The sequence below is a fragment of the Eufriesea mexicana genome, unplaced genomic scaffold (genome assembly GCF_001483705.2).
Source record: "Eufriesea mexicana isolate 0111107269 unplaced genomic scaffold, ASM148370v2 scaffold2888, whole genome shotgun sequence".
NCBI classification, from domain to species: Eukaryota; Metazoa; Arthropoda; class Insecta; order Hymenoptera; family Apidae; genus Eufriesea; species Eufriesea mexicana.
The window spans coordinates 1-18,107 of NW_016910972.1; the positions used below are offsets into that span (position 1 = coordinate 1).

The 18,107-nt window shown below is 31.5% G+C and overlaps 3 protein-coding genes across 6 annotated transcripts; 1 reads left to right on the forward strand and 2 right to left on the reverse strand.

Moving 5' to 3' along the window:
• Positions 1–478: 478 nt before the first annotated feature.
• Positions 479–3,379, reverse strand: ATPsynbeta (ATP synthase, beta subunit). The gene is made up of 7 exons (XM_017904367.1): positions 3,188–3,379; positions 2,230–2,436; positions 1,867–2,130; positions 1,448–1,791; positions 1,154–1,379; positions 849–1,078; positions 479–761 (listed from the first exon to the last, which is right to left on the reverse strand). Exons 1-7 carry the CDS (start codon positions 3,291–3,293, stop codon positions 588–590), a joined length of 1,551 nt encoding a protein of 516 aa, XP_017759856.1. The 5' UTR covers positions 3,294–3,379; the 3' UTR covers positions 479–587.
• A 78-nt stretch (positions 3,380–3,457) lies between these two features.
• LOC108550603 (protein FAM136A) lies at positions 3,458–4,317 on the forward strand. Its single transcript, XM_017904368.1, has 3 exons — positions 3,458–3,748; positions 3,905–4,045; positions 4,117–4,317. The coding sequence occupies exons 1-3, from the start codon at positions 3,665–3,667 to the stop codon at positions 4,315–4,317; spliced, it is 426 nt and encodes a 141-aa protein (XP_017759857.1). The 5' UTR covers positions 3,458–3,664.
• A 2,712-nt stretch (positions 4,318–7,029) lies between these two features.
• LOC108550673 (DAZ-associated protein 2) lies at positions 7,030–17,434 on the reverse strand. 4 transcript variants are annotated; one of them, XM_017904478.1, is made up of 5 exons: positions 17,307–17,434; positions 9,176–9,250; positions 8,992–9,095; positions 8,749–8,907; positions 7,030–8,675 (listed from the first exon to the last, which is right to left on the reverse strand). In XM_017904478.1, exons 1-5 carry the CDS (start codon positions 17,320–17,322, stop codon positions 8,502–8,504), a joined length of 528 nt encoding a protein of 175 aa, XP_017759967.1. In that variant the 5' UTR covers positions 17,323–17,434; the 3' UTR covers positions 7,030–8,501. The 4 variants fall into 4 exon arrangements, with proteins under 4 accessions (XP_017759967.1, XP_017759965.1, XP_017759966.1 ...); XM_017904476.1 differs by lacking the exon at positions 17,307–17,434 and having other exon boundaries at positions 7,030–8,226; positions 8,506–8,675; positions 9,176–9,453; XM_017904477.1 differs by lacking the exon at positions 17,307–17,434 and having other exon boundaries at positions 9,185–9,459.
• Positions 17,435–18,107: the final 673 nt, after the last annotated feature.

An 18,107-nucleotide genomic window follows, 5' to 3' on the forward strand; every position in this document is an offset into this window, starting at 1 on the left:
ATACTATAATGTTAAAGTATATGTTAAATAATAACACTGTTGATTCGATTTGTAGATAATGAAGACATCCAAAATAATTACAATTACAATTTATACAAAAGTTACGATTAATTATGTTTATAATATTCCCGGCAAATTTGTATACTTATGAATTTTCGAACGAAAAACAATCTTCTAATCCACGTACTGCAATTTCAATCTAAAGGTGGCTAAGCTTTTGGACGAAAGTCAATACTATACATATCAAGATAGCTCATTTCACCCGAAATTAATTCCGCGTACTATCGCTAAACAATCTTCGAGCAACAAACGACCAGCCAATAAATCTGCTTCAACCATCCCCCTTGAACACCCACTTCACCCCTGTCGCCGACCAAGCAGACCGATAACACGAAGGAATCCGTCGGTTTCGGTAATCACCGTGACTGTTACCGAAACGAACTACTATGCGTTGCACGAGAGAAGTCGTCCACGCTAAGCTTTTGGATGAAAGTCAATACTATACATATACAAGAAACAAGTCTGTATTATTAGAAGATCGTTTTAATTACTTTTTAATGACATGATTACGACGGCTGGAAATCAATTTATTGTTTTGCCAATGATTCTGCTTTCGCCACTACTTCTTCGATTGGGCCCACCATGTAGAATGCGACTTCTGGCAAATGATCATAATCTCCAGCAAGGATTTTCTGAAATCCTTTAATAGTTTCTTCTAATGGTACTAATTTTCCGGCATGACCGGTGAACACTTCAGCAACCTATATAAAATAGATTAGTAAACAAAATAACACAATGAAATATGAATATTTTAATTTATATATACATGTATACAAATATATATATACCTGGAATGGTTGAGATAAAAACCTCTGGATCTTACGCGCACGAGCGACAGTGAGTTTGTCTTCTTCCGACAATTCGTCCATACCTAAGATAGCAATAATATCTTGTAGTGATTTGTAATCCTGTAAGATTTTCTGTACACCACGAGCAACATTGTAGTGTTCAGCACCAATGATGTTGGGATCCATGATACGGGAAGTGGAATCGAGTGGATCAACAGCAGGATAAATACCTATAGTATTAGAAACAGATTATAAATTTTCATGTAATTTAATGTTATTAATTACAAACAAGTAGTTATATTTACCTAATTCAGCAATAGCTCGAGACAATACAGTTGTAGCGTCTAAATGAGCGAAGGTGGTAGCAGGAGCAGGATCTGTTAAGTCATCAGCAGGTACATAAATAGCCTGCACAGAAGTAATGGATCCTTTCTTTGTTGTGGTAATACGCTCTTGCATACTACCCATATCAGTTGCCAATGTTGGTTGATAACCTACAGCAGATGGAATACGACCCAGCAAAGCCGATACCTTCAGAAAAAGCAATTTTTAATAATCAATGTAATATTTTAATACAATTGAATAATGATAATACATACTTCAGAACCAGCTTGAGTAAACCTGAAAATGTTATCAATAAATAGTAATACATCTTGTCCTTCTTGATCACGGAAATATTCAGCAACAGTTAATCCAGTCAAAGCGACACGAGCACGAGCACCTGGTGGTTCATTCATTTGTCCATATACTAATGCTACTTTGGAAGTTTTATCTTTCAATGAAATGACACCAGATTCAATCATTTCATGGTATAAGTCATTTCCTTCACGTGTTCGTTCACCTACACCGGCGAATACAGAATAACCACCATGGGCCTTTGCTACATTATTGATTAGTTCCATAATCAACACAGTCTTTCCAACACCAGCGCCACCAAATAAACCTGTTTAGTTTAATTAATACAAATAAATTGTGCATTATAAATTTAAATTATACTTATTATAAGTATAAATTTTACCAATCTTTCCTCCTTTAGCATAAGGAGCTAGAAGATCAACAACTTTAATTCCAGTTACTAAAATCTCTTGTTCAACAGACATCTCTACAAATTCAGGAGCATCTGCATGGATGGGAGCAAGTTTGTTGGTAGGGATAGGTCCACGCTCATCAATTGGTTCACCAATAACATTAATAATACGACCCAATGTCTCAGCACCAACGGGTATACGAATAGGATATCCAGAATCCAAAACACTTTGTCCACGAACCAGACCTTCAGTACCTATATAATTGCATTTCAATAAATATAAAAAATATGCATATAATTTCATGTATATATTTAATTTTATATTTGAAATATACAACTGCAACATGAAATTACCATCCATAGCAATAGTGCGTACTGTATTTTCTCCTAAATGCTGAGCAACTTCAAGGACCAGCCTAGGGCTGCGATTTTGAACTTCCAAAGCATTAAGAATTGGAGGAAGAGCATCATCAAATTGAACATCAACAACTGCACCAATGACAGCAACAATTTTTCCTTGTGCACCACCTTTGGAATTTGCAGCTTTTGCATAATCTCTGCCTAATGATAAATATATAATTAATTATAATAACTTAAAAAATTATGTATATGATTTATTTCAGAAACTACATAATTATGTAAAGAAATCATACACAAGATAATTATTAATGAAATTTTGGAAAATATTAGATAATCCTTATGAAAGGTAAGTTACATAATACAAACTACATGTGTGTATTTCATTACAAAGTTAAATATTTCATACTTTTTATTGTATTGATATTCAGAAGTTAAATTTAATAACTACTTTTACTGACTACTTGTGTATAGTCTTTCAAAACTTTGTATTAAGTTTCAAATATATCCCATCAATGAACTATAACACGATTACAACTAAAAAAGATAAAAAATATTCTTTATAATATAAGATAGTAAGATATAAGAAACACGACTGCAAGAATACTTAAATCATGCTCGAAATAATAACTGTAACCATATTTTCAAATATTTCCATGTAGTCAGAAATTAATCAATGACCTTAATGCCGCCATGTTGCACAGTAGTTACCACTGCAGTTTGAAGAAATAATATGGATTATATAATCAATACAATATTGTTACCAATATTTAGATGTCAGTTGAGCAAAGACAAACATGACTTTAGTATCATACGAAATAACAATAAATTATAATAACTTATAATAAATAATGAATATCGTATCAAGTACAATCCAATAAAGCACTGTGTTATAATGTGGGCCGAAAGAAAAATTAAGTTATGAAATTTGAAAAATAATTTTTTTAGTACTCACTATTTACTGATAATACCCCTGATATTTTAGTAACTTCATTTTGAAGAAGGGTGGGTTTGACGGCCCTAAGGGCGCCAGTGGCAGCTTTTGATACAGCACTCAACATTGCGACCGGTCAAGTGAAGACGAAAGACCGGAATAATTTCCAACTTGCATGAACCGTATCCTGTACTAACGGCGTATGCGCACGCACAAAATTCTATCTTTGCGCATGTCTAGCGCAGCTTTATTATCGGATCGTTGTACTCTTCCTTAAGTCGTGTTCTTAAAAAAAATTACTTTTATCTGTTCGTTTAGAGAACAGTATGATTGGAGAAAAGTGGTCGTCTAATGAACACTTGGTTTGTTATTATATAATTGTTGTGACTTAGTTCTCAATGTTTTAGATCGTATAGCGTGAATTTTGTAGTCTCGCAAGGAGCCGGTTATTTTATCTTTAATTTAATGTTGATAAGTGTTTAGAAAAATAAGTTCAAAATGGTCGAAGAACATCAAAGACGAGTCACTGAACATACTAATAAAATAGTAGAGGAAATAGATAAATCAACAAGAAAAATGAGGGTATTTTAAGTTTTCTGTATTTTTAGGTTATATCATGAAACATACTTTTAATAATTTTGTTATTAAAAAAATTATATACAAACTAATATATGTATTTATTGCCCATAAATAATATTGGAATTAATAAATTATAGAAGATATGGTATTTAATTTTAGGGTGATGCATATAGATGTGCTGCAAGTTGTTGTGACGACAATACATATAGTATGAAAAAAGTAGAAAACTGTTTAAAAAATTGTAATAATTCCTGGGATAAAACCCAGGAATACATTAGAGAAGAAATGGAAAGAGTTCAAGTATGTTGTGTTCTTTCTTTCTAAATGAAAAATTTAAAAATTAGTGAGATATTTAATAGGTTTTCTTTTAGAATCGATTACAAAGATGTATTAAGGATTGCGAAGATGAAATAAGAGATACAGCACAACCAAATCTATCACGGCACGATATGGAAGAATATAATGAACAACTTGAAACAACAATGAATAAATGTGTAACAAAGTGTGTAGATAATTATTGTAAAATATTGCCTACCTTAGAAAAAAAAATAAAAATATTTTTGTCTGAGTAATATAAATACAATAATAGAAATAAAATTATTAAATTGCAATCTTGAAATGGGAAAGATACTTGACATAAAACTGCCAATGTTTTGTACTTATCATTATGATATAGTTTTACGATTCTGTATTATGTATATATAAAATACAAATACAATTTATAGTACTATTTTGTTATTGTAAGACAACTGATATTGTACAAAATATTGATTCAAACAATATGCATTTAAAAAATATCTATATAAACAATATTTTGTATTATATGTAAGGAAAAAAAAGAACGAATTTCATGATTATTGTATTTATTAATTAATACACTTGATGATTGCAGTGGTACATTTTCATTTTTCTTTTTATTTTTCTTTCTCTCACTCTCTTTCACTCTCTCTCCCTCTCCCTCTCATCCTTTCTATTTTGTTCAACGTAATAACAAATTCACCGTTGCAATTAATATCATTTCTTTATTGTTACAATAGACATTACGCTTATTGCACACTTTTTCATGATATAAAACCATTCCACCACTCTCGCTCGATACAAAATAATCGGTCAAAATATATTGCATAAACTTTGATCTAAATCGTAGAAATCTGTGAATAAATCGTTGAAGTAATAATAATTTAAATATAAATATCAACACAACATAATTCATTTGTTTTTTCATGTGTTCAGGTTTCTAGCCATTGAGCTTAGTATTTTTTTAGTATCTTTAATGTCTGTAATTTTTTCTTTTTGAAAGGATCAGTGTAACATTTAATTTTTGTTATAGCTGCAAAGATTGAGGTGGCTTAGTGCGCTTATTGCGCAATGTATGAGCGAAGAGCTTTTTCGCAATGAACAACTCTTCGCTGATATGCAAACTCGCAAAACTTCGACGAGAGTGATTACATTTCAAATAACGACACAACTTCTCGCTTTTCATTTTTTTGTTTTTTCTTTTATTTTTCTTTTTTTTTTTTTAATACGCGTCTCAAATTCCTAAATGCGACTCGTACATGTATAGATTATGACTCAATGTTGTCAAATGGAATGGCATGAGTTTTTGGAAAATGTTAATTCTCTCAGATGTCTCGAGGTATAAGTGAATGCTGCGGTATTATTTCGCACCTGGCGTCGCACGGATTGAGAAAAAAGGTCTATGTAACATTTTGTATCCCAATCAGTCAGACTCTTCGGACTAGATTTTTTTTTCTTTTAATAAGATTGAGATTACGCGTTTCTTTATCAAACGCTGGTCATATGTGAATAACTGTAGGTACACCTGGTAGAAAAAGAATTGAAGGTACAAGGTGAATGTAAGTTATGGCGTTGTGGCAACAAATTTGGCCAGTGCGTTTCGCCTTATAAAAATTTAAATTCCAATTATCGCGCATTATCTTCTTTTCTCTTTTTTTTTTCGTAGAAACAAAATTAAATTCGACGATGGTATAAAACAAGACAAGTACCTACATATTCTGCTTTAGATTTAGAGGTAATCAGATATCACAAAATACAAATAATAATAGTAATTTTTTAGGAAGTTCCTGCATTTTAACTGTGCAAAATTTAAATGTTAAGCAACGTTCTGAAAGTAATGTAAATCTTACATCTTCCGCACAATAAATTTGATTCGTAACATTTAACTAATGGTTTATAAGACAGAATAGAAATCATTTTGATTCACCGTCAATTAAATTGTAATTTGTTCTAATCTTCAATTAAGCAGTAAAAATTACTTTTAACACGCCACAAGTGGGTATTCTTGAATGCCCGCCCTTGTAAAGCCCAATGCGAAACATATAAGAGTACTGGTCAAGTTTGCCGGAACACCCAATCGAAAAATTCTAAATAGAACTGCGTTTCTTGGTCCTATCCTAAGCTATCACCGATTGTAAATTAGTTTCTTCGATCTTCATTGCTTAATTAATATCGTGTTTAATTGTGCACCTGCAGAATGGAACATTTCAAGTATCCTATCAACAGGTTCACTGTACTATATGCCTATGATCGCGGAGCAAAACAGTCGTTTTCGTAGCTGTGCAACTAGTTTTCACGATCACCAAAATTTTTGCGTGTCTTCATTCTTCGTTCATCTCAAGTTTTCAGAAAATAGTATGTAGTTGTTAACAATTCTGCACTGTATATTAATTATAGGCATTACGAATTCGCTGCGTTGCTTACCGTTATCATCATCGCAACTCGCCTAGTATGGCTGACATAAGGCTTGACCCCGTTGTTACGAATTTTCCTTTTACTTACATCGATATTCAATTTGTACTTTGAAATTGAGTCATCTATTTATTTCCTTCGTGAGCTTTGGTCGAATCCAGTTCCCACACAGTTACTATACTTAACATAAACAAAACTTGGACAACCTTACTATACTTGCAGAAAGATGGACTCGTATACTGTTACTCATGTATCTAGATGTTATATTGATTAGTTTGAATGTTAGACAGATGTTTATCCAATTGATAGCGAAACATTTATTGACGAATTTCAACCACTACATGGCAACTGTTTCAATCAAAGCACAATTTAACCCGCTTATAAAAATTCGAACGTCGCGGACAAGCCTTTTATTTCAATTAAATAATAACTTTGTTAGCCGACCTAGCTAATCTGCATTAAGAAAAAAAATTAAAAAAAAAAAAAAAAAAAAAAAAAAAAAAAAAAAAAAAAAAAAATTGGAAACATCAAACAACAAGGAAGAAAGACTACTGATTTTAAAGAAGAAAGTGCGTATTTGTAGGTAGAGAAGGTAAGTATCTTCGAAGTCGTTGAATACGTGAGAATCTTCAACTTTAATTTTGTTATTTGGCACGCGAGCCTCAAACATTATCGCTTAAACTTTTAATTATAAAACGTGTCAAAATTATGGTAATCCTAATAATAACAAAAAAATCTTGAAAAGATTCTTTTTCCATTATCGCCACTAAAAGTTTTGTCAAAAAAAAGAAAAAAAAAAAAAAAAAAGAAAAAAAAGAAGATAACAAAAGTTCCTTGTTACTGTCTGTTCATTAAATTTCTAATAACAATAAATAATTACGAAAGGCTCTCACGCATTCCTCGGTCTCCTATCATGTACATGTTCTTTTTTCTAAACATTAGGGCTACCCATGATGATTTTTTTTTTTCACGTTGGAAAACAAAAGTTCGGAACATTAAAAACTCCAAGAGAAAAAATATCGAAAAAAATATATAGTCGTATAGAAAGTTACAGAAATAACGCGAGTAGCCCCTTTGCTCTTCGGTTTGCCTTACAGAAAACCAAGTCGCGCTTAAAAAAGGCTTAGAACACACTTTGAATATCGATCCCTGTAGGCGAATGAGACAACTCGCATCCACTGGTGCACGTATTCACCCGCTAACTCTAAAAAGAAGAACAACACAACGTGTTCCCTACTCTCGCTCGCGTACAATATCCGTTTTATTAAATAAAAATGGAACATCTCGTGCGTGTCAAAACAAATTTGTTGTTAACTGCGGAAAGATTAAGCAAAACGTACTTGAATGAGAGAATTTTTTTACATCGCTTAACTAAAATTTATCATTTTTGAAAGAAATTTTATAACATTTGGAATACCAAATATACTGTGCGATATTTTAAAATTACTTGAACATAATATCGCATGATAATCGCATAATTTCAAACAATATCTTGCTTTTTAAATATCCATCATATTCTTAAATTTTACTTTAAGTACATCAAGAGATTCACTTATCACTTGATCATTACCACCAAGAGACAACAATGTATTATCAAAGACCTACGATTCCACTTCCACCCATCTTTAATTTACAAAATGTACTTCTGGTCTTTTTGAGTTAATTGAAATAGTAGTTTTGCAATCGTATGGCGAGCGTCGCACGAGTCTTCCCTTCTTAATGTTTCTCTTAAATCTCATAGTATGTTCGATGCGCCGACCGATTGCTAAGATCTGAAAATCGCATTGTGCACTGATAACTATGTCACATATCAATCTGTGTCAAATTAACGGAAAATAAAAAACAAAAAGTACACTAAATATTTTAAATATTGCAAGAATTAGAAAGTGTTACTTTTGCGATCGGTCCGCGCACAAGATATACTAATTTAATAGCTGCTCCCAATGTGAAAATAGTAGAATTCTAACATAAATCAGATTTGCCTACATGGATCATCTTGACAACAATGCCTTTGTTAGACTTAGTGTTTCACAAAAGGTTTAATGGTTTACCAAAAGGTGTAACCGCCATCTGTTCCTCCTCCTAGAAAGTTTTTCTTTTGCGATATAGCCACGCTGTGACTCGCCATTGCAGCTAATTGGGCAGCATTTGGAACTGTTGGAGGTGGCGGCAAGACAGGTTGCGAGATACTATCAAAGCGATTAGTAGCATCGAACCCATTCTTTAAAAGAATTTAACAAATTAATACTGTTATATAATATAAGAACAAAAGGCATTAAATCTAAATAACTCACAGGCATCACGAGTGTAGGAGGCCTAACTGGAGGCTGCATTGCTGCTGCAGGATAATACGCCGCAGCTGCAGCTAACGGTGGGTAATATTGTAGTGGGCCATATGCAGGATAACCAGCTAAATATCCTGGATATCCTTGACCATACATTGGTTGATACATCTATAGAAAATAATTAGAAATTCCGAAGACAATTTTTAGTGATTCATGTGTCCTTTTTATACCATAATGGAACAAAGTTCTCACCATCGGATGAGTAAGAGTTTGATCATACGTCGGCGGTGGCGGACCTTGTGCTGCGTACAGCTGTGGCTGATTAGGAAATACTCCATACGGTCCAGCGCCTGCAACTATTGTAAAATTCACATATAATCAAATTATCGGAACTCGATGGAATCGACAGATCGATACACAGAGATGATTCTCTTACGTGTACTACCGTAGGTAGCAGGCTGTGCTGGCGCAGGAACAAAACCTGTTGGTGGATGAGGTGTCACCGGGTATGCTGTAACACATGCAATGGAAAATGCAAGTCCGTTCAATTTGTTGGCCATAGGTTTGATCTAAGCCAACGGTACGTGGTACCACTGCCAGAAAGGATAAGAGACGACATGAATTATCGAACAATTGGAAACATTGGAATTGTTCATACATTTTTCATTTTACACACTATGTACCTTATAAATTCCTTCTTGGTTTCCTATTGATCGTATAACTCACGTCCTCAGCATCGAGACATTTTTGATGCTGATCTTTTTCTATTGTACATCATGAACAGGTAAATATTCTATTTATCTTTCAACATGACTTAATTTAATCTATATAGCGCATCAAATATATCTTGATTCTAAAAGTGGTACTCCCACACCCAAGTATATCTTACACATGACATACACCGTTTTTATCAAGGTACTATTCAAAGCTCAAACAATGTTAGTCACTAAATAATGGTGAAAAGAAATAACCGAAAAACGGTATCGTTGCCTTCTTGTTACCTTTAGAGTTTACAGCAGTTCAATCTTATATTCATACAAGTGGAGAATAAGATTGCAATCGAAATGTGTCAAGAAAGAAAAAAAGGAACTAATAATGCATATCCGCGTAAACTTCAGTGGTACAAGACAGGCTTTGTAGTAAAAACATTTACGGCTCTTTCGAAAATCCATGGTCCATCGATACTTTTGCATAATTTTTTGAACTTAAAAAAATAATAATCATTGACCACTAACAGGCTTATACAATTAAAGAATTTTACTTTCAACGATTCTCGAAAGAAGCGTAGTTGAAAGCGAGACACTTGAGAATAGCTTAGCAAACTATACTTCTGATATCTTAATTGTGAATAAATAAACAACGACACATAAATATGTATATATATATTATATATATATAATATAAAATAATATATGTGTGTGTATATATATATATATAATATACAAGAATATATATATATATACATATATATATATATAAACATATACATATATACATACATACATATATATATATATATACATACATATATTTGAAATCTTACATGGAGCAATCTGTGGTACATCTTGTCACTAATATAAGTAAAACTAAAAAGTCTCGAACAATATTCTATTCTTTATACTTTTTTCTGGTGTTACTTTGTTTTCTTTTTTTAAAAAAACAGACAAATAATCGCGTCGAATGGTACAAAAAACAGAAAAGCTTTGTCGAATTCTTTTCACCTTCTTAGAATATAGTACACAGAAGAATTGTACAAACAAGTCTAACAATACAGCCACTACGGGTGATATGTAATGTTCGACAGTCAAAAGAATCGTCAGGCAGTCAGTCAAGAATTAAAAAAGAAGTAAAAGAAATAAGAATAATAAGAATAAAATGAGAAACTATTCTCAAATGAAAACTCGCGTTAATTGACCTACCTTTACTTCTAAACTAAGATATACGAAACCGATCTCAAAGCAAATAGCGTTACGCAATCAAGGTAAAAGCCAAATACATTCGTCTAAATAGTCGAACCTTTGAAGATTCATGAACTGACATCACATGTCTGAAAAGATAAATGCAACGAATAGTTTTGACGGAAAAATATTATTTTTAGCGCCTCGTATTTTAAAAGAAAATATGTATAATCAGAAACTCGATAGTTTTCTTGAAACTTCTTTGACCTTCTTAACAACTGCTACAAGCAAGATAAAGACATTAAATTTTAAAGAATTCTCAAGTATGGTTTAATACAGTTATGAAACATTCAGGTTCGACTAGATCAAAAAAGAAAAGAAATGACAAAAAACAGAGCTAAAATAAAGCCAGGAATAAATAGGGTAAATGGATTGTTCCAAAAAGTGATGTTAAAAAACAAGCCCAGTAATTAAAATTCGATTAAGTGAGACAATCTTTTTCCTTTTTCTTTTTTGTAACCGTACAAAAATCCAATTAAATTTAATTTTCATTCGAATTAACTAAGGAATCATTATTGCTTTCGGGCGGTGAATGTGTAATTTATACAATGAGTACAGTGGTACGATGAAAAAAGGTATACATATATATATATGTCCGTAATATGTACATATATATATGTATATGTATATCAAATTCCACACATTCAAAAAGTTGTGACAAGATTCAGCAAACCACAAATTTCTGCAAATATCCATAAATAAAGATCAAACATGATTAAAAGTTCTTTATAATTGCGTAATATATATTATTAATTGGGCGCTATTCGCGTAAACATTGCCACGAGTAGATTTTCGTCATCGGCCACTCTCATTCTCGTAAGCAAACACGAGAACGCCCAATTTGATTTTTTTTCTGTTTTGTTTAGTAGATACTATATTATGCCCCGTTCCATTGCCATTTAACATACGCAAAATACACTAATCACACGTTAATTTCTCTTTCTTCTAAAGCAATTATTTTTAAAGCTAAATGAAACCCATTGATCTCATCATTTGGAATCTTTCGCTAAAACAACAAATTCTGACATGAATGTAGATCTAGCACGCGTATGATAAATAGCTCAAGCCCAGTGGCAGTGGATGGACATGTTGTACTCTAACATAGACGTCAGCCCACACCAAATTGTCCATGATAATTGAACACTGGTCCAACGTGATGGAAACGAGCAGTCCCCCTCTTAAATTATGTTATATTACGCTTTATCTTGTCTTATGTGTAGGATGTTACAGTTTCCTTCATTCTCCGCCTAACTAAAAGTAATCTTGTCTTCTTGTAAATTTTTCAAATCGTAAAAGAGGAGGAACATATATCCATCGATCGGACCAGTCTTCAATCGAATAATAAATTTATGTGTCAGTGCCACGGTGCAAACAATCATCGAATCCAATAACAATTTATTATAATATTAATATGCTAGTACGAGTTTATTGGGTAACTTGAACAATGTTCTCTTTTTTTTCATGTTCACCTAATTCCTTTCTTTCTCTTTTCCCTCTTTCTGCCTCTCCCATTTTTTCATCCCCTTTCTTTCTGCTCTTTATTGGACCCGCCTTTCTCTCGTACACGCACGCATTCCCTCTCATCTTGCTCTCTGTTATTACTTTCGAAACCTAATTTGTCCCAATGAGCATATTCGACCTATATTTACCATCAGAAACGAATGGTCTTTCGCGTTTTATCCGATAACGCAAAAAACTAGGCAAAACCTGCCCATTAATTTGTTACATCGCGATTCATCTCTTTTTCTTTAATTTTTTTATTTTTATTTTGTTTTTATTAATTAGACGACTCTATTCATCGAAATGCTTCGGTGGAACAGTATTCAAACCTCGGAGAACCCAGCGACCAAGGGATGACCGATACTATTAAGCGACTGAATTATTTACAAAACTTTATTCGTGTAATACTTAAAGAAGAAAAGAAACGGATCTATTTTGCCATATTAATGTAAGATTACTCAAGAACTAGTCATTTTAGCCATGAACAATTTTAAGAAAAAATTTAGTACCATACAGAACTTAAATTACTTTCAGTATTAACGTATCATTAGCTTGATTGACTGTTTTCCATGTTTATATTAATATACTAGTATATATTATATAATGAAACTTCAAAAAATTCATGTACCATATTCAAACCTTCAGTATTTCAATAAATTTGTTGTAATCTCGATAGAGTTTGCACATAAATGTCATTAATTACATCAACGCGTTAGAATACTGTAACTTCTATCCATTTACTATTTTTTCTTTTGTTTTTAATCTTGATATATTCCATCGACTTTTTATCGAACATGTCTAGGTCGCTGGTTTAAAAAAAGAGGTACCCTTATATTCGAGACAACTCTCGATGAATATCGCTGAATATTATCTCATATTTAAGCTCACTATTAACAGTATATATAATATTCTGCCAAACATGCACATGCAACTCAAAAACGCTCGAGAGATTCCTATGACCTTGTAGCAACAATTCAACTTGACTAATTTTTAATTACTTCCCAGAACTTTCGTTGAAGTAAGAAAAATAATTTCGAAATGTTAATGAATTCGATGGTTCGTTTACGACAGGAATAGGAACGTCTCTGTATCGAATCTAAAAGATGATTTACAAAATTCTTCAACTACACAACAATTAAAAACTGACGAAAACAATTCGTTCGATTCCTTCTTAACAACACCAGATTTTTTTCTGTAAAAAGAAAGAAATAGGGGGTTGGGGGAGGAGTTACCATGTACTCTCAAAAAAGCTCATATTTCTAAACACGGAAACTTCTTTTATTGGTAAGTTAAGAAGGCAACGAGCGAGGAAACATAAAAAATAGAATTATGAAGAAATCTACCACATGTTATGAACATGCATAACGGTATGACGTACGAGCAACTTTTACAGGACAAATTTCATAGAAAGTTCATATGTTTCATTCCTTTTCTTTCTTTTTCTCTGACTGCTTCTCAGTTAGAAATTATAAAAGAATATCAATCATCGAAGATGCTCGTACGTTATGCGCCTTTCTAATAATGCATTTCAAGCATGCAAACTAAAATACAAATATATGAAAAATGATCAAAGCTATATATATATATATATATATATATATATATATATATATATACATACATACATAATAAAGTAGATAAGGATGCAAACAAATATAATTTCACTCGAAATTTCACTTCTTATATATTGTATACATCTAGAAAACATTTGCAAAACGCGCTTCATTACTTTGATTTTTAATCAATAAAGCATGTTTTCATTTTATCATTTTTATCTCCTTGTTCCCCTTTATTATTCGATAATTTAATTATGATCTTATTTATATTCTACTCTTTTACTTTTAGAGGCATTGCCAAGAGAAAATATTGATGTATAATTTGTGTAAATGTATACTCACTATATTTTTTGCCTTTTTTGTCTGTTTCCAATTAAACGGAAATAAATTAATGCGCTACTTTTATTGAGGAAATATTATACTTTTTCCTCGTATATCTACTACAATTACGTGCAGAATTAACTACAAGTTTCATTTTCGATATCATTAATTTACCTCTAATTTATTTCATAAAATTGTTAAGAGTGGAAAACAATTGATATGCAATAATTTAACTATTATATACTTATCTCTATCTTCTTTTTTTTTGCTTATCGAGAAACTTGTAGCCCGTATCAAAGCAACATGCACTATTGTTAAAAGTGAGCTACCAAGTTTCTATTGAGTAAAAATATAAATACGCTGAGCTTAAATACAGCATTCGTGTCCACCCCATTAATTCACTATGTCATCTTGTGACGAATCATTCCTAAGAGAATATTTTTGTTTATTTATTAATAAAAAACGGAAGCAAATGAATATATATCATCATATACTTAAACTCTCTCTTAAAAATAAGTCACAAGGAACACAGTGAGCATTGAAACAAAGAAATTAAAAAAAAAAGAAAAAAAATGAAAAAAGAGAAAAATAAGCAATCAGCCAATACCACGATTTCATTACGAAATATTTGTACACCCATATCAATATCTTACGTTCATATTGATTTGGATATATAGCAGCCGACGTCTCCAATTCAAAAAGTATAACTGTCCGATCATGTTTAAACTCATTCACAAAAGACTTACAAATACCATTGATGATCCTAAGCGATCTCTGTTTATGAGTGTATTCGTTTCTAATATCGCGAGATGACAGCTTCGCTCGGAAAGCCTGCGATTAAACTTTTACGCGATCAGAAGTACATATCGTTCAACTGTACAAGAGCGTGCATACTCGTATACTACACTTCTGTTTTCTTTAGATTGGTAGATTTTCAACAAGCAATCTCTTAACGCATGGAACAGATTTTCTCGATCCTTTAATACCTGCTGATCGTGGATTAATAACCAACGTAGGCCTGGAAAAATGAGGAAACTGACATTAGTCTATTGGAGATTGATTTAAGTAACGCGACATTCCCATAATTTTCTCACGATATGTACAATTTTCAATATTTTAAATTGTCTACGAACCAGGCATTCCACGATCTCTTGGTATTACAGTCGGCTAATAAGATTAATGACAATAGGAATTGGAAGAGGTTGGACAAAATTTGATCGCTTGAAACATCGAAGGCGGGAAAATAAGGACGAGTCGATGTTAGACGTCTTTCGTTTTCTTCACTTTTTGAATCAGAAGGCGCACGGTGCGTCTATATCTTCATATATATATTTGGTGGAATATATATATATATATATATATGTCTGTGTATATGTATAAAAGTGTATATGTATGTGTGGTGTGTGTACGTGTGCGTGCGCACGCGCGCGCGCGCGTGTATATGTATACGTAATATATCTCGGTATATAAACACGTAGTGAGTTAGGTAATATATAGAGTAAGGTGAGGTTAGATACGTGGCTTAGGCTGCGCGAACGCCGGTCTCCGAAGCTCCACCTACTGACTGGGATCAAATCGTCTTTGTAATGGTCCGCTGCAAACATATTGACAGCCACAACTGTAGGCACTATCCTTCGGTTTTTTAGCGGCTATACCGTCACGGTAATATACTCGCAGATTTGCACCAGTATAATCCTCAATTTCTCGTATTATTTCTCATTGTAATCATTAACAGTGTATACTGATCTACTTACAGACTAAATTTTTACACATCCCTTATATGCTATGCTCTGTAATCATACATTTGCCTTAGGAACAGAGCGGACTGGATTAGGAATAATCACATAAGTGTCCGAGCTGTTAATTAAGTACAATAGTAGATTACTATAAAATTACGTAGTCATGGTCCAAGTTGTACCTCAAGTAAATATTTCCATCAGCATGTAAAAATCTCGAAAGTCAATAGTAATATTAAATTACATACCTCACTCGTACGAGTTATTAAACAGCTTCTTTATAAAAGCTTTTATTAAATATTATATTATATTATAGTAATTAATTTTAGTACTCATAATACATTTTTTAAGGTTACTGAAAAAATTAATTAAAAACATTCTTCTATGAAATATATTTTATGATATATTAATTTAAACTAAAATACTTAATACATAAAAAAGATATAATTTGAAATTAATATTTAATGACCTTCAAATAAAATGCTTTTAAGATATAATAAATCTTAATTTGTCAAAATTATATTATTTATGTATTTTAATTATAAAGTACAAAAATAATACAATTATTTCAAACAGATTTGAACAAATTATTCATTATTAATCTTAGTATCTATAATCACTACAAAATATAAAGAAAATGTAAATGACTTCCAAAAGTCTATTGTATAATATCACATTTCACAACTTTATTTATCTTATTTCTTCTGAATGTGTCAATAAAAACATTATGAAAAATTTAGTCACATACTGCAATACCATTGTAAATGTGTATTGATACAATAAAAGTTTATTATATTTTCTTTGTCATAGTAATATTATTAATACTACTAAATTTTTAATATTGAAATATTTCTGATAATTGACTTGACATCTTTTGTCAAATATAAAAATATTTATACTCTGCTATTCAAAGCAACATAAGTTTTTAAATTGTTACCTTCAGCAAGAAACAGTGATACACACCAATAACAAACAATTTCAGTGTGATAAATTTTTGTTGAACGTGTGAAGCATATATTATTCGTATTATACATACAAAATCCAATCTTAGATACACATGATAACTGATTAAATATAAGCCAAGAATATAGTTATATATGAAACGAAATTAATAGTACTAGAAACATTTCATAAAATTATAATGTTTTGATAGCATACGATTTTTAATACAGAGTCATCATGAAAATTATTCAAGACGAACTTTGGAAGCCATTTTGTATTTCCCACACACAATGCGGTATTGATTTATCTGTCACTGGGCAGAAATTCAAGTTTTTCTCATCAAGTTAAGATGAGATTTTACATAATAATGGTACAAATTTTGACCGAATTTGAACGTGCACCATTCTTCACAGGTGTCGGATAGCATTGCTAACATAAAAAAACTCGCCGTCGTACGAGTGACAAGTGGTATTCTCGACTTGAAAACACGAGATATTCTTAACGTGTATAACATATATTACTAGCCATATTACACTATTTGGATATATAGTTACCTTTCTTGTCGGTCATTATTGCTTAGTGTTTCACAATTTCTAGAAAAAAATACGTTATTCCTAATTAAATCACCGATTTAAGTTACAATACTGAGGAGACAAGCAACGGCTGTGACACTTGACGGACACTAGCGCCCTTTATTGAGCCTCCCTGTGGCTCGCTCGATGCTTCAATTCTATTGGTTCAAATTTTACATGCTATCATCCAATGGATATAAAGCAACCCATTCGTGATTGAGCGGCAAAAATTCAATAAATTTTGTTGTATAACAAATTCCTTCATAATTATGTATTAAAGCAAAAATTGCATAAATATAAATTTTATATCTAAATAGTTAAAAAATGGAAAGATCTTATAATAATCCTTCCTGATAATCAAATTGCTTTGGACATCGGTTTTAATCATTTTTTAACATAAAATGTTTGAAGTTATATGCAATCATAAAAAAATAATTAATATTATTAAGAAAAATATTAAATTTTTTTTTAATTTTCCACAAAAAGAAAATTTTACTCAAATTTTCCTCCGTTTTATATCTTATAAATTTTAACTTATTTATTTTACATTAATTACGTATTAATTTATTTTTTAATTATATAGTCCTTTATGTTTATCAAAAGTTATTTGTACTAGTTGAAAAGTTATGTAGTTTAGAGATTGCCACATTGTTAGATGAAATTACATCGCTTGCATTGAAAAGTTAACCATAGTCGCAATACGTATGAATTGTAAGCAATTGTATTAAAGTGTGATTTTTGTGTATAAACTTGTTTGATACAGAAAAAAAAGTTATTATATTT

Coding starts and splice junctions, on each gene's coding strand:
- ATPsynbeta (XM_017904367.1), bottom strand. CDS start 3,293: ATGTTGAGTGCTGTATCAAAAGCTGCCACTGGCGCCCTTAGGGCCGTC. Junction 2,131..2,229: donor ACGCACTATTGCTATGGATG/GTAATTTCATGT, acceptor GCAATTATATAG/GTACTGAAGGTCTGGTTCGT. Junction 1,380..1,447: donor TTACTCAAGCTGGTTCTGAA/GTATGTATTATC, acceptor CTTTTTCTGAAG/GTATCGGCTTTGCTGGGTCG.
- LOC108550603 (XM_017904368.1), top strand. CDS start 3,665: ATGGTCGAAGAACATCAAAGACGAGTCACTGAACATACTAATAAAATA. Junction 3,749..3,904: donor AATCAACAAGAAAAATGAGG/GTATTTTAAGTT, acceptor ATTTAATTTTAG/GGTGATGCATATAGATGTGC. Junction 4,046..4,116: donor AAGAAATGGAAAGAGTTCAA/GTATGTTGTGTT, acceptor GTTTTCTTTTAG/AATCGATTACAAAGATGTAT.
- LOC108550673 (XM_017904475.1), bottom strand. CDS start 9,299: ATGGCCAACAAATTGAACGGACTTGCATTTTCCATTGCATGTGTTACA. Junction 9,096..9,175: donor TGCTACCTACGGTAGTACAC/GTAAGAGAATCA, acceptor ATTTTACAATAG/TTGCAGGCGCTGGACCGTAT. Junction 8,908..8,991: donor AAACTCTTACTCATCCGATG/GTGAGAACTTTG, acceptor TATTTTCTATAG/ATGTATCAACCAATGTATGG.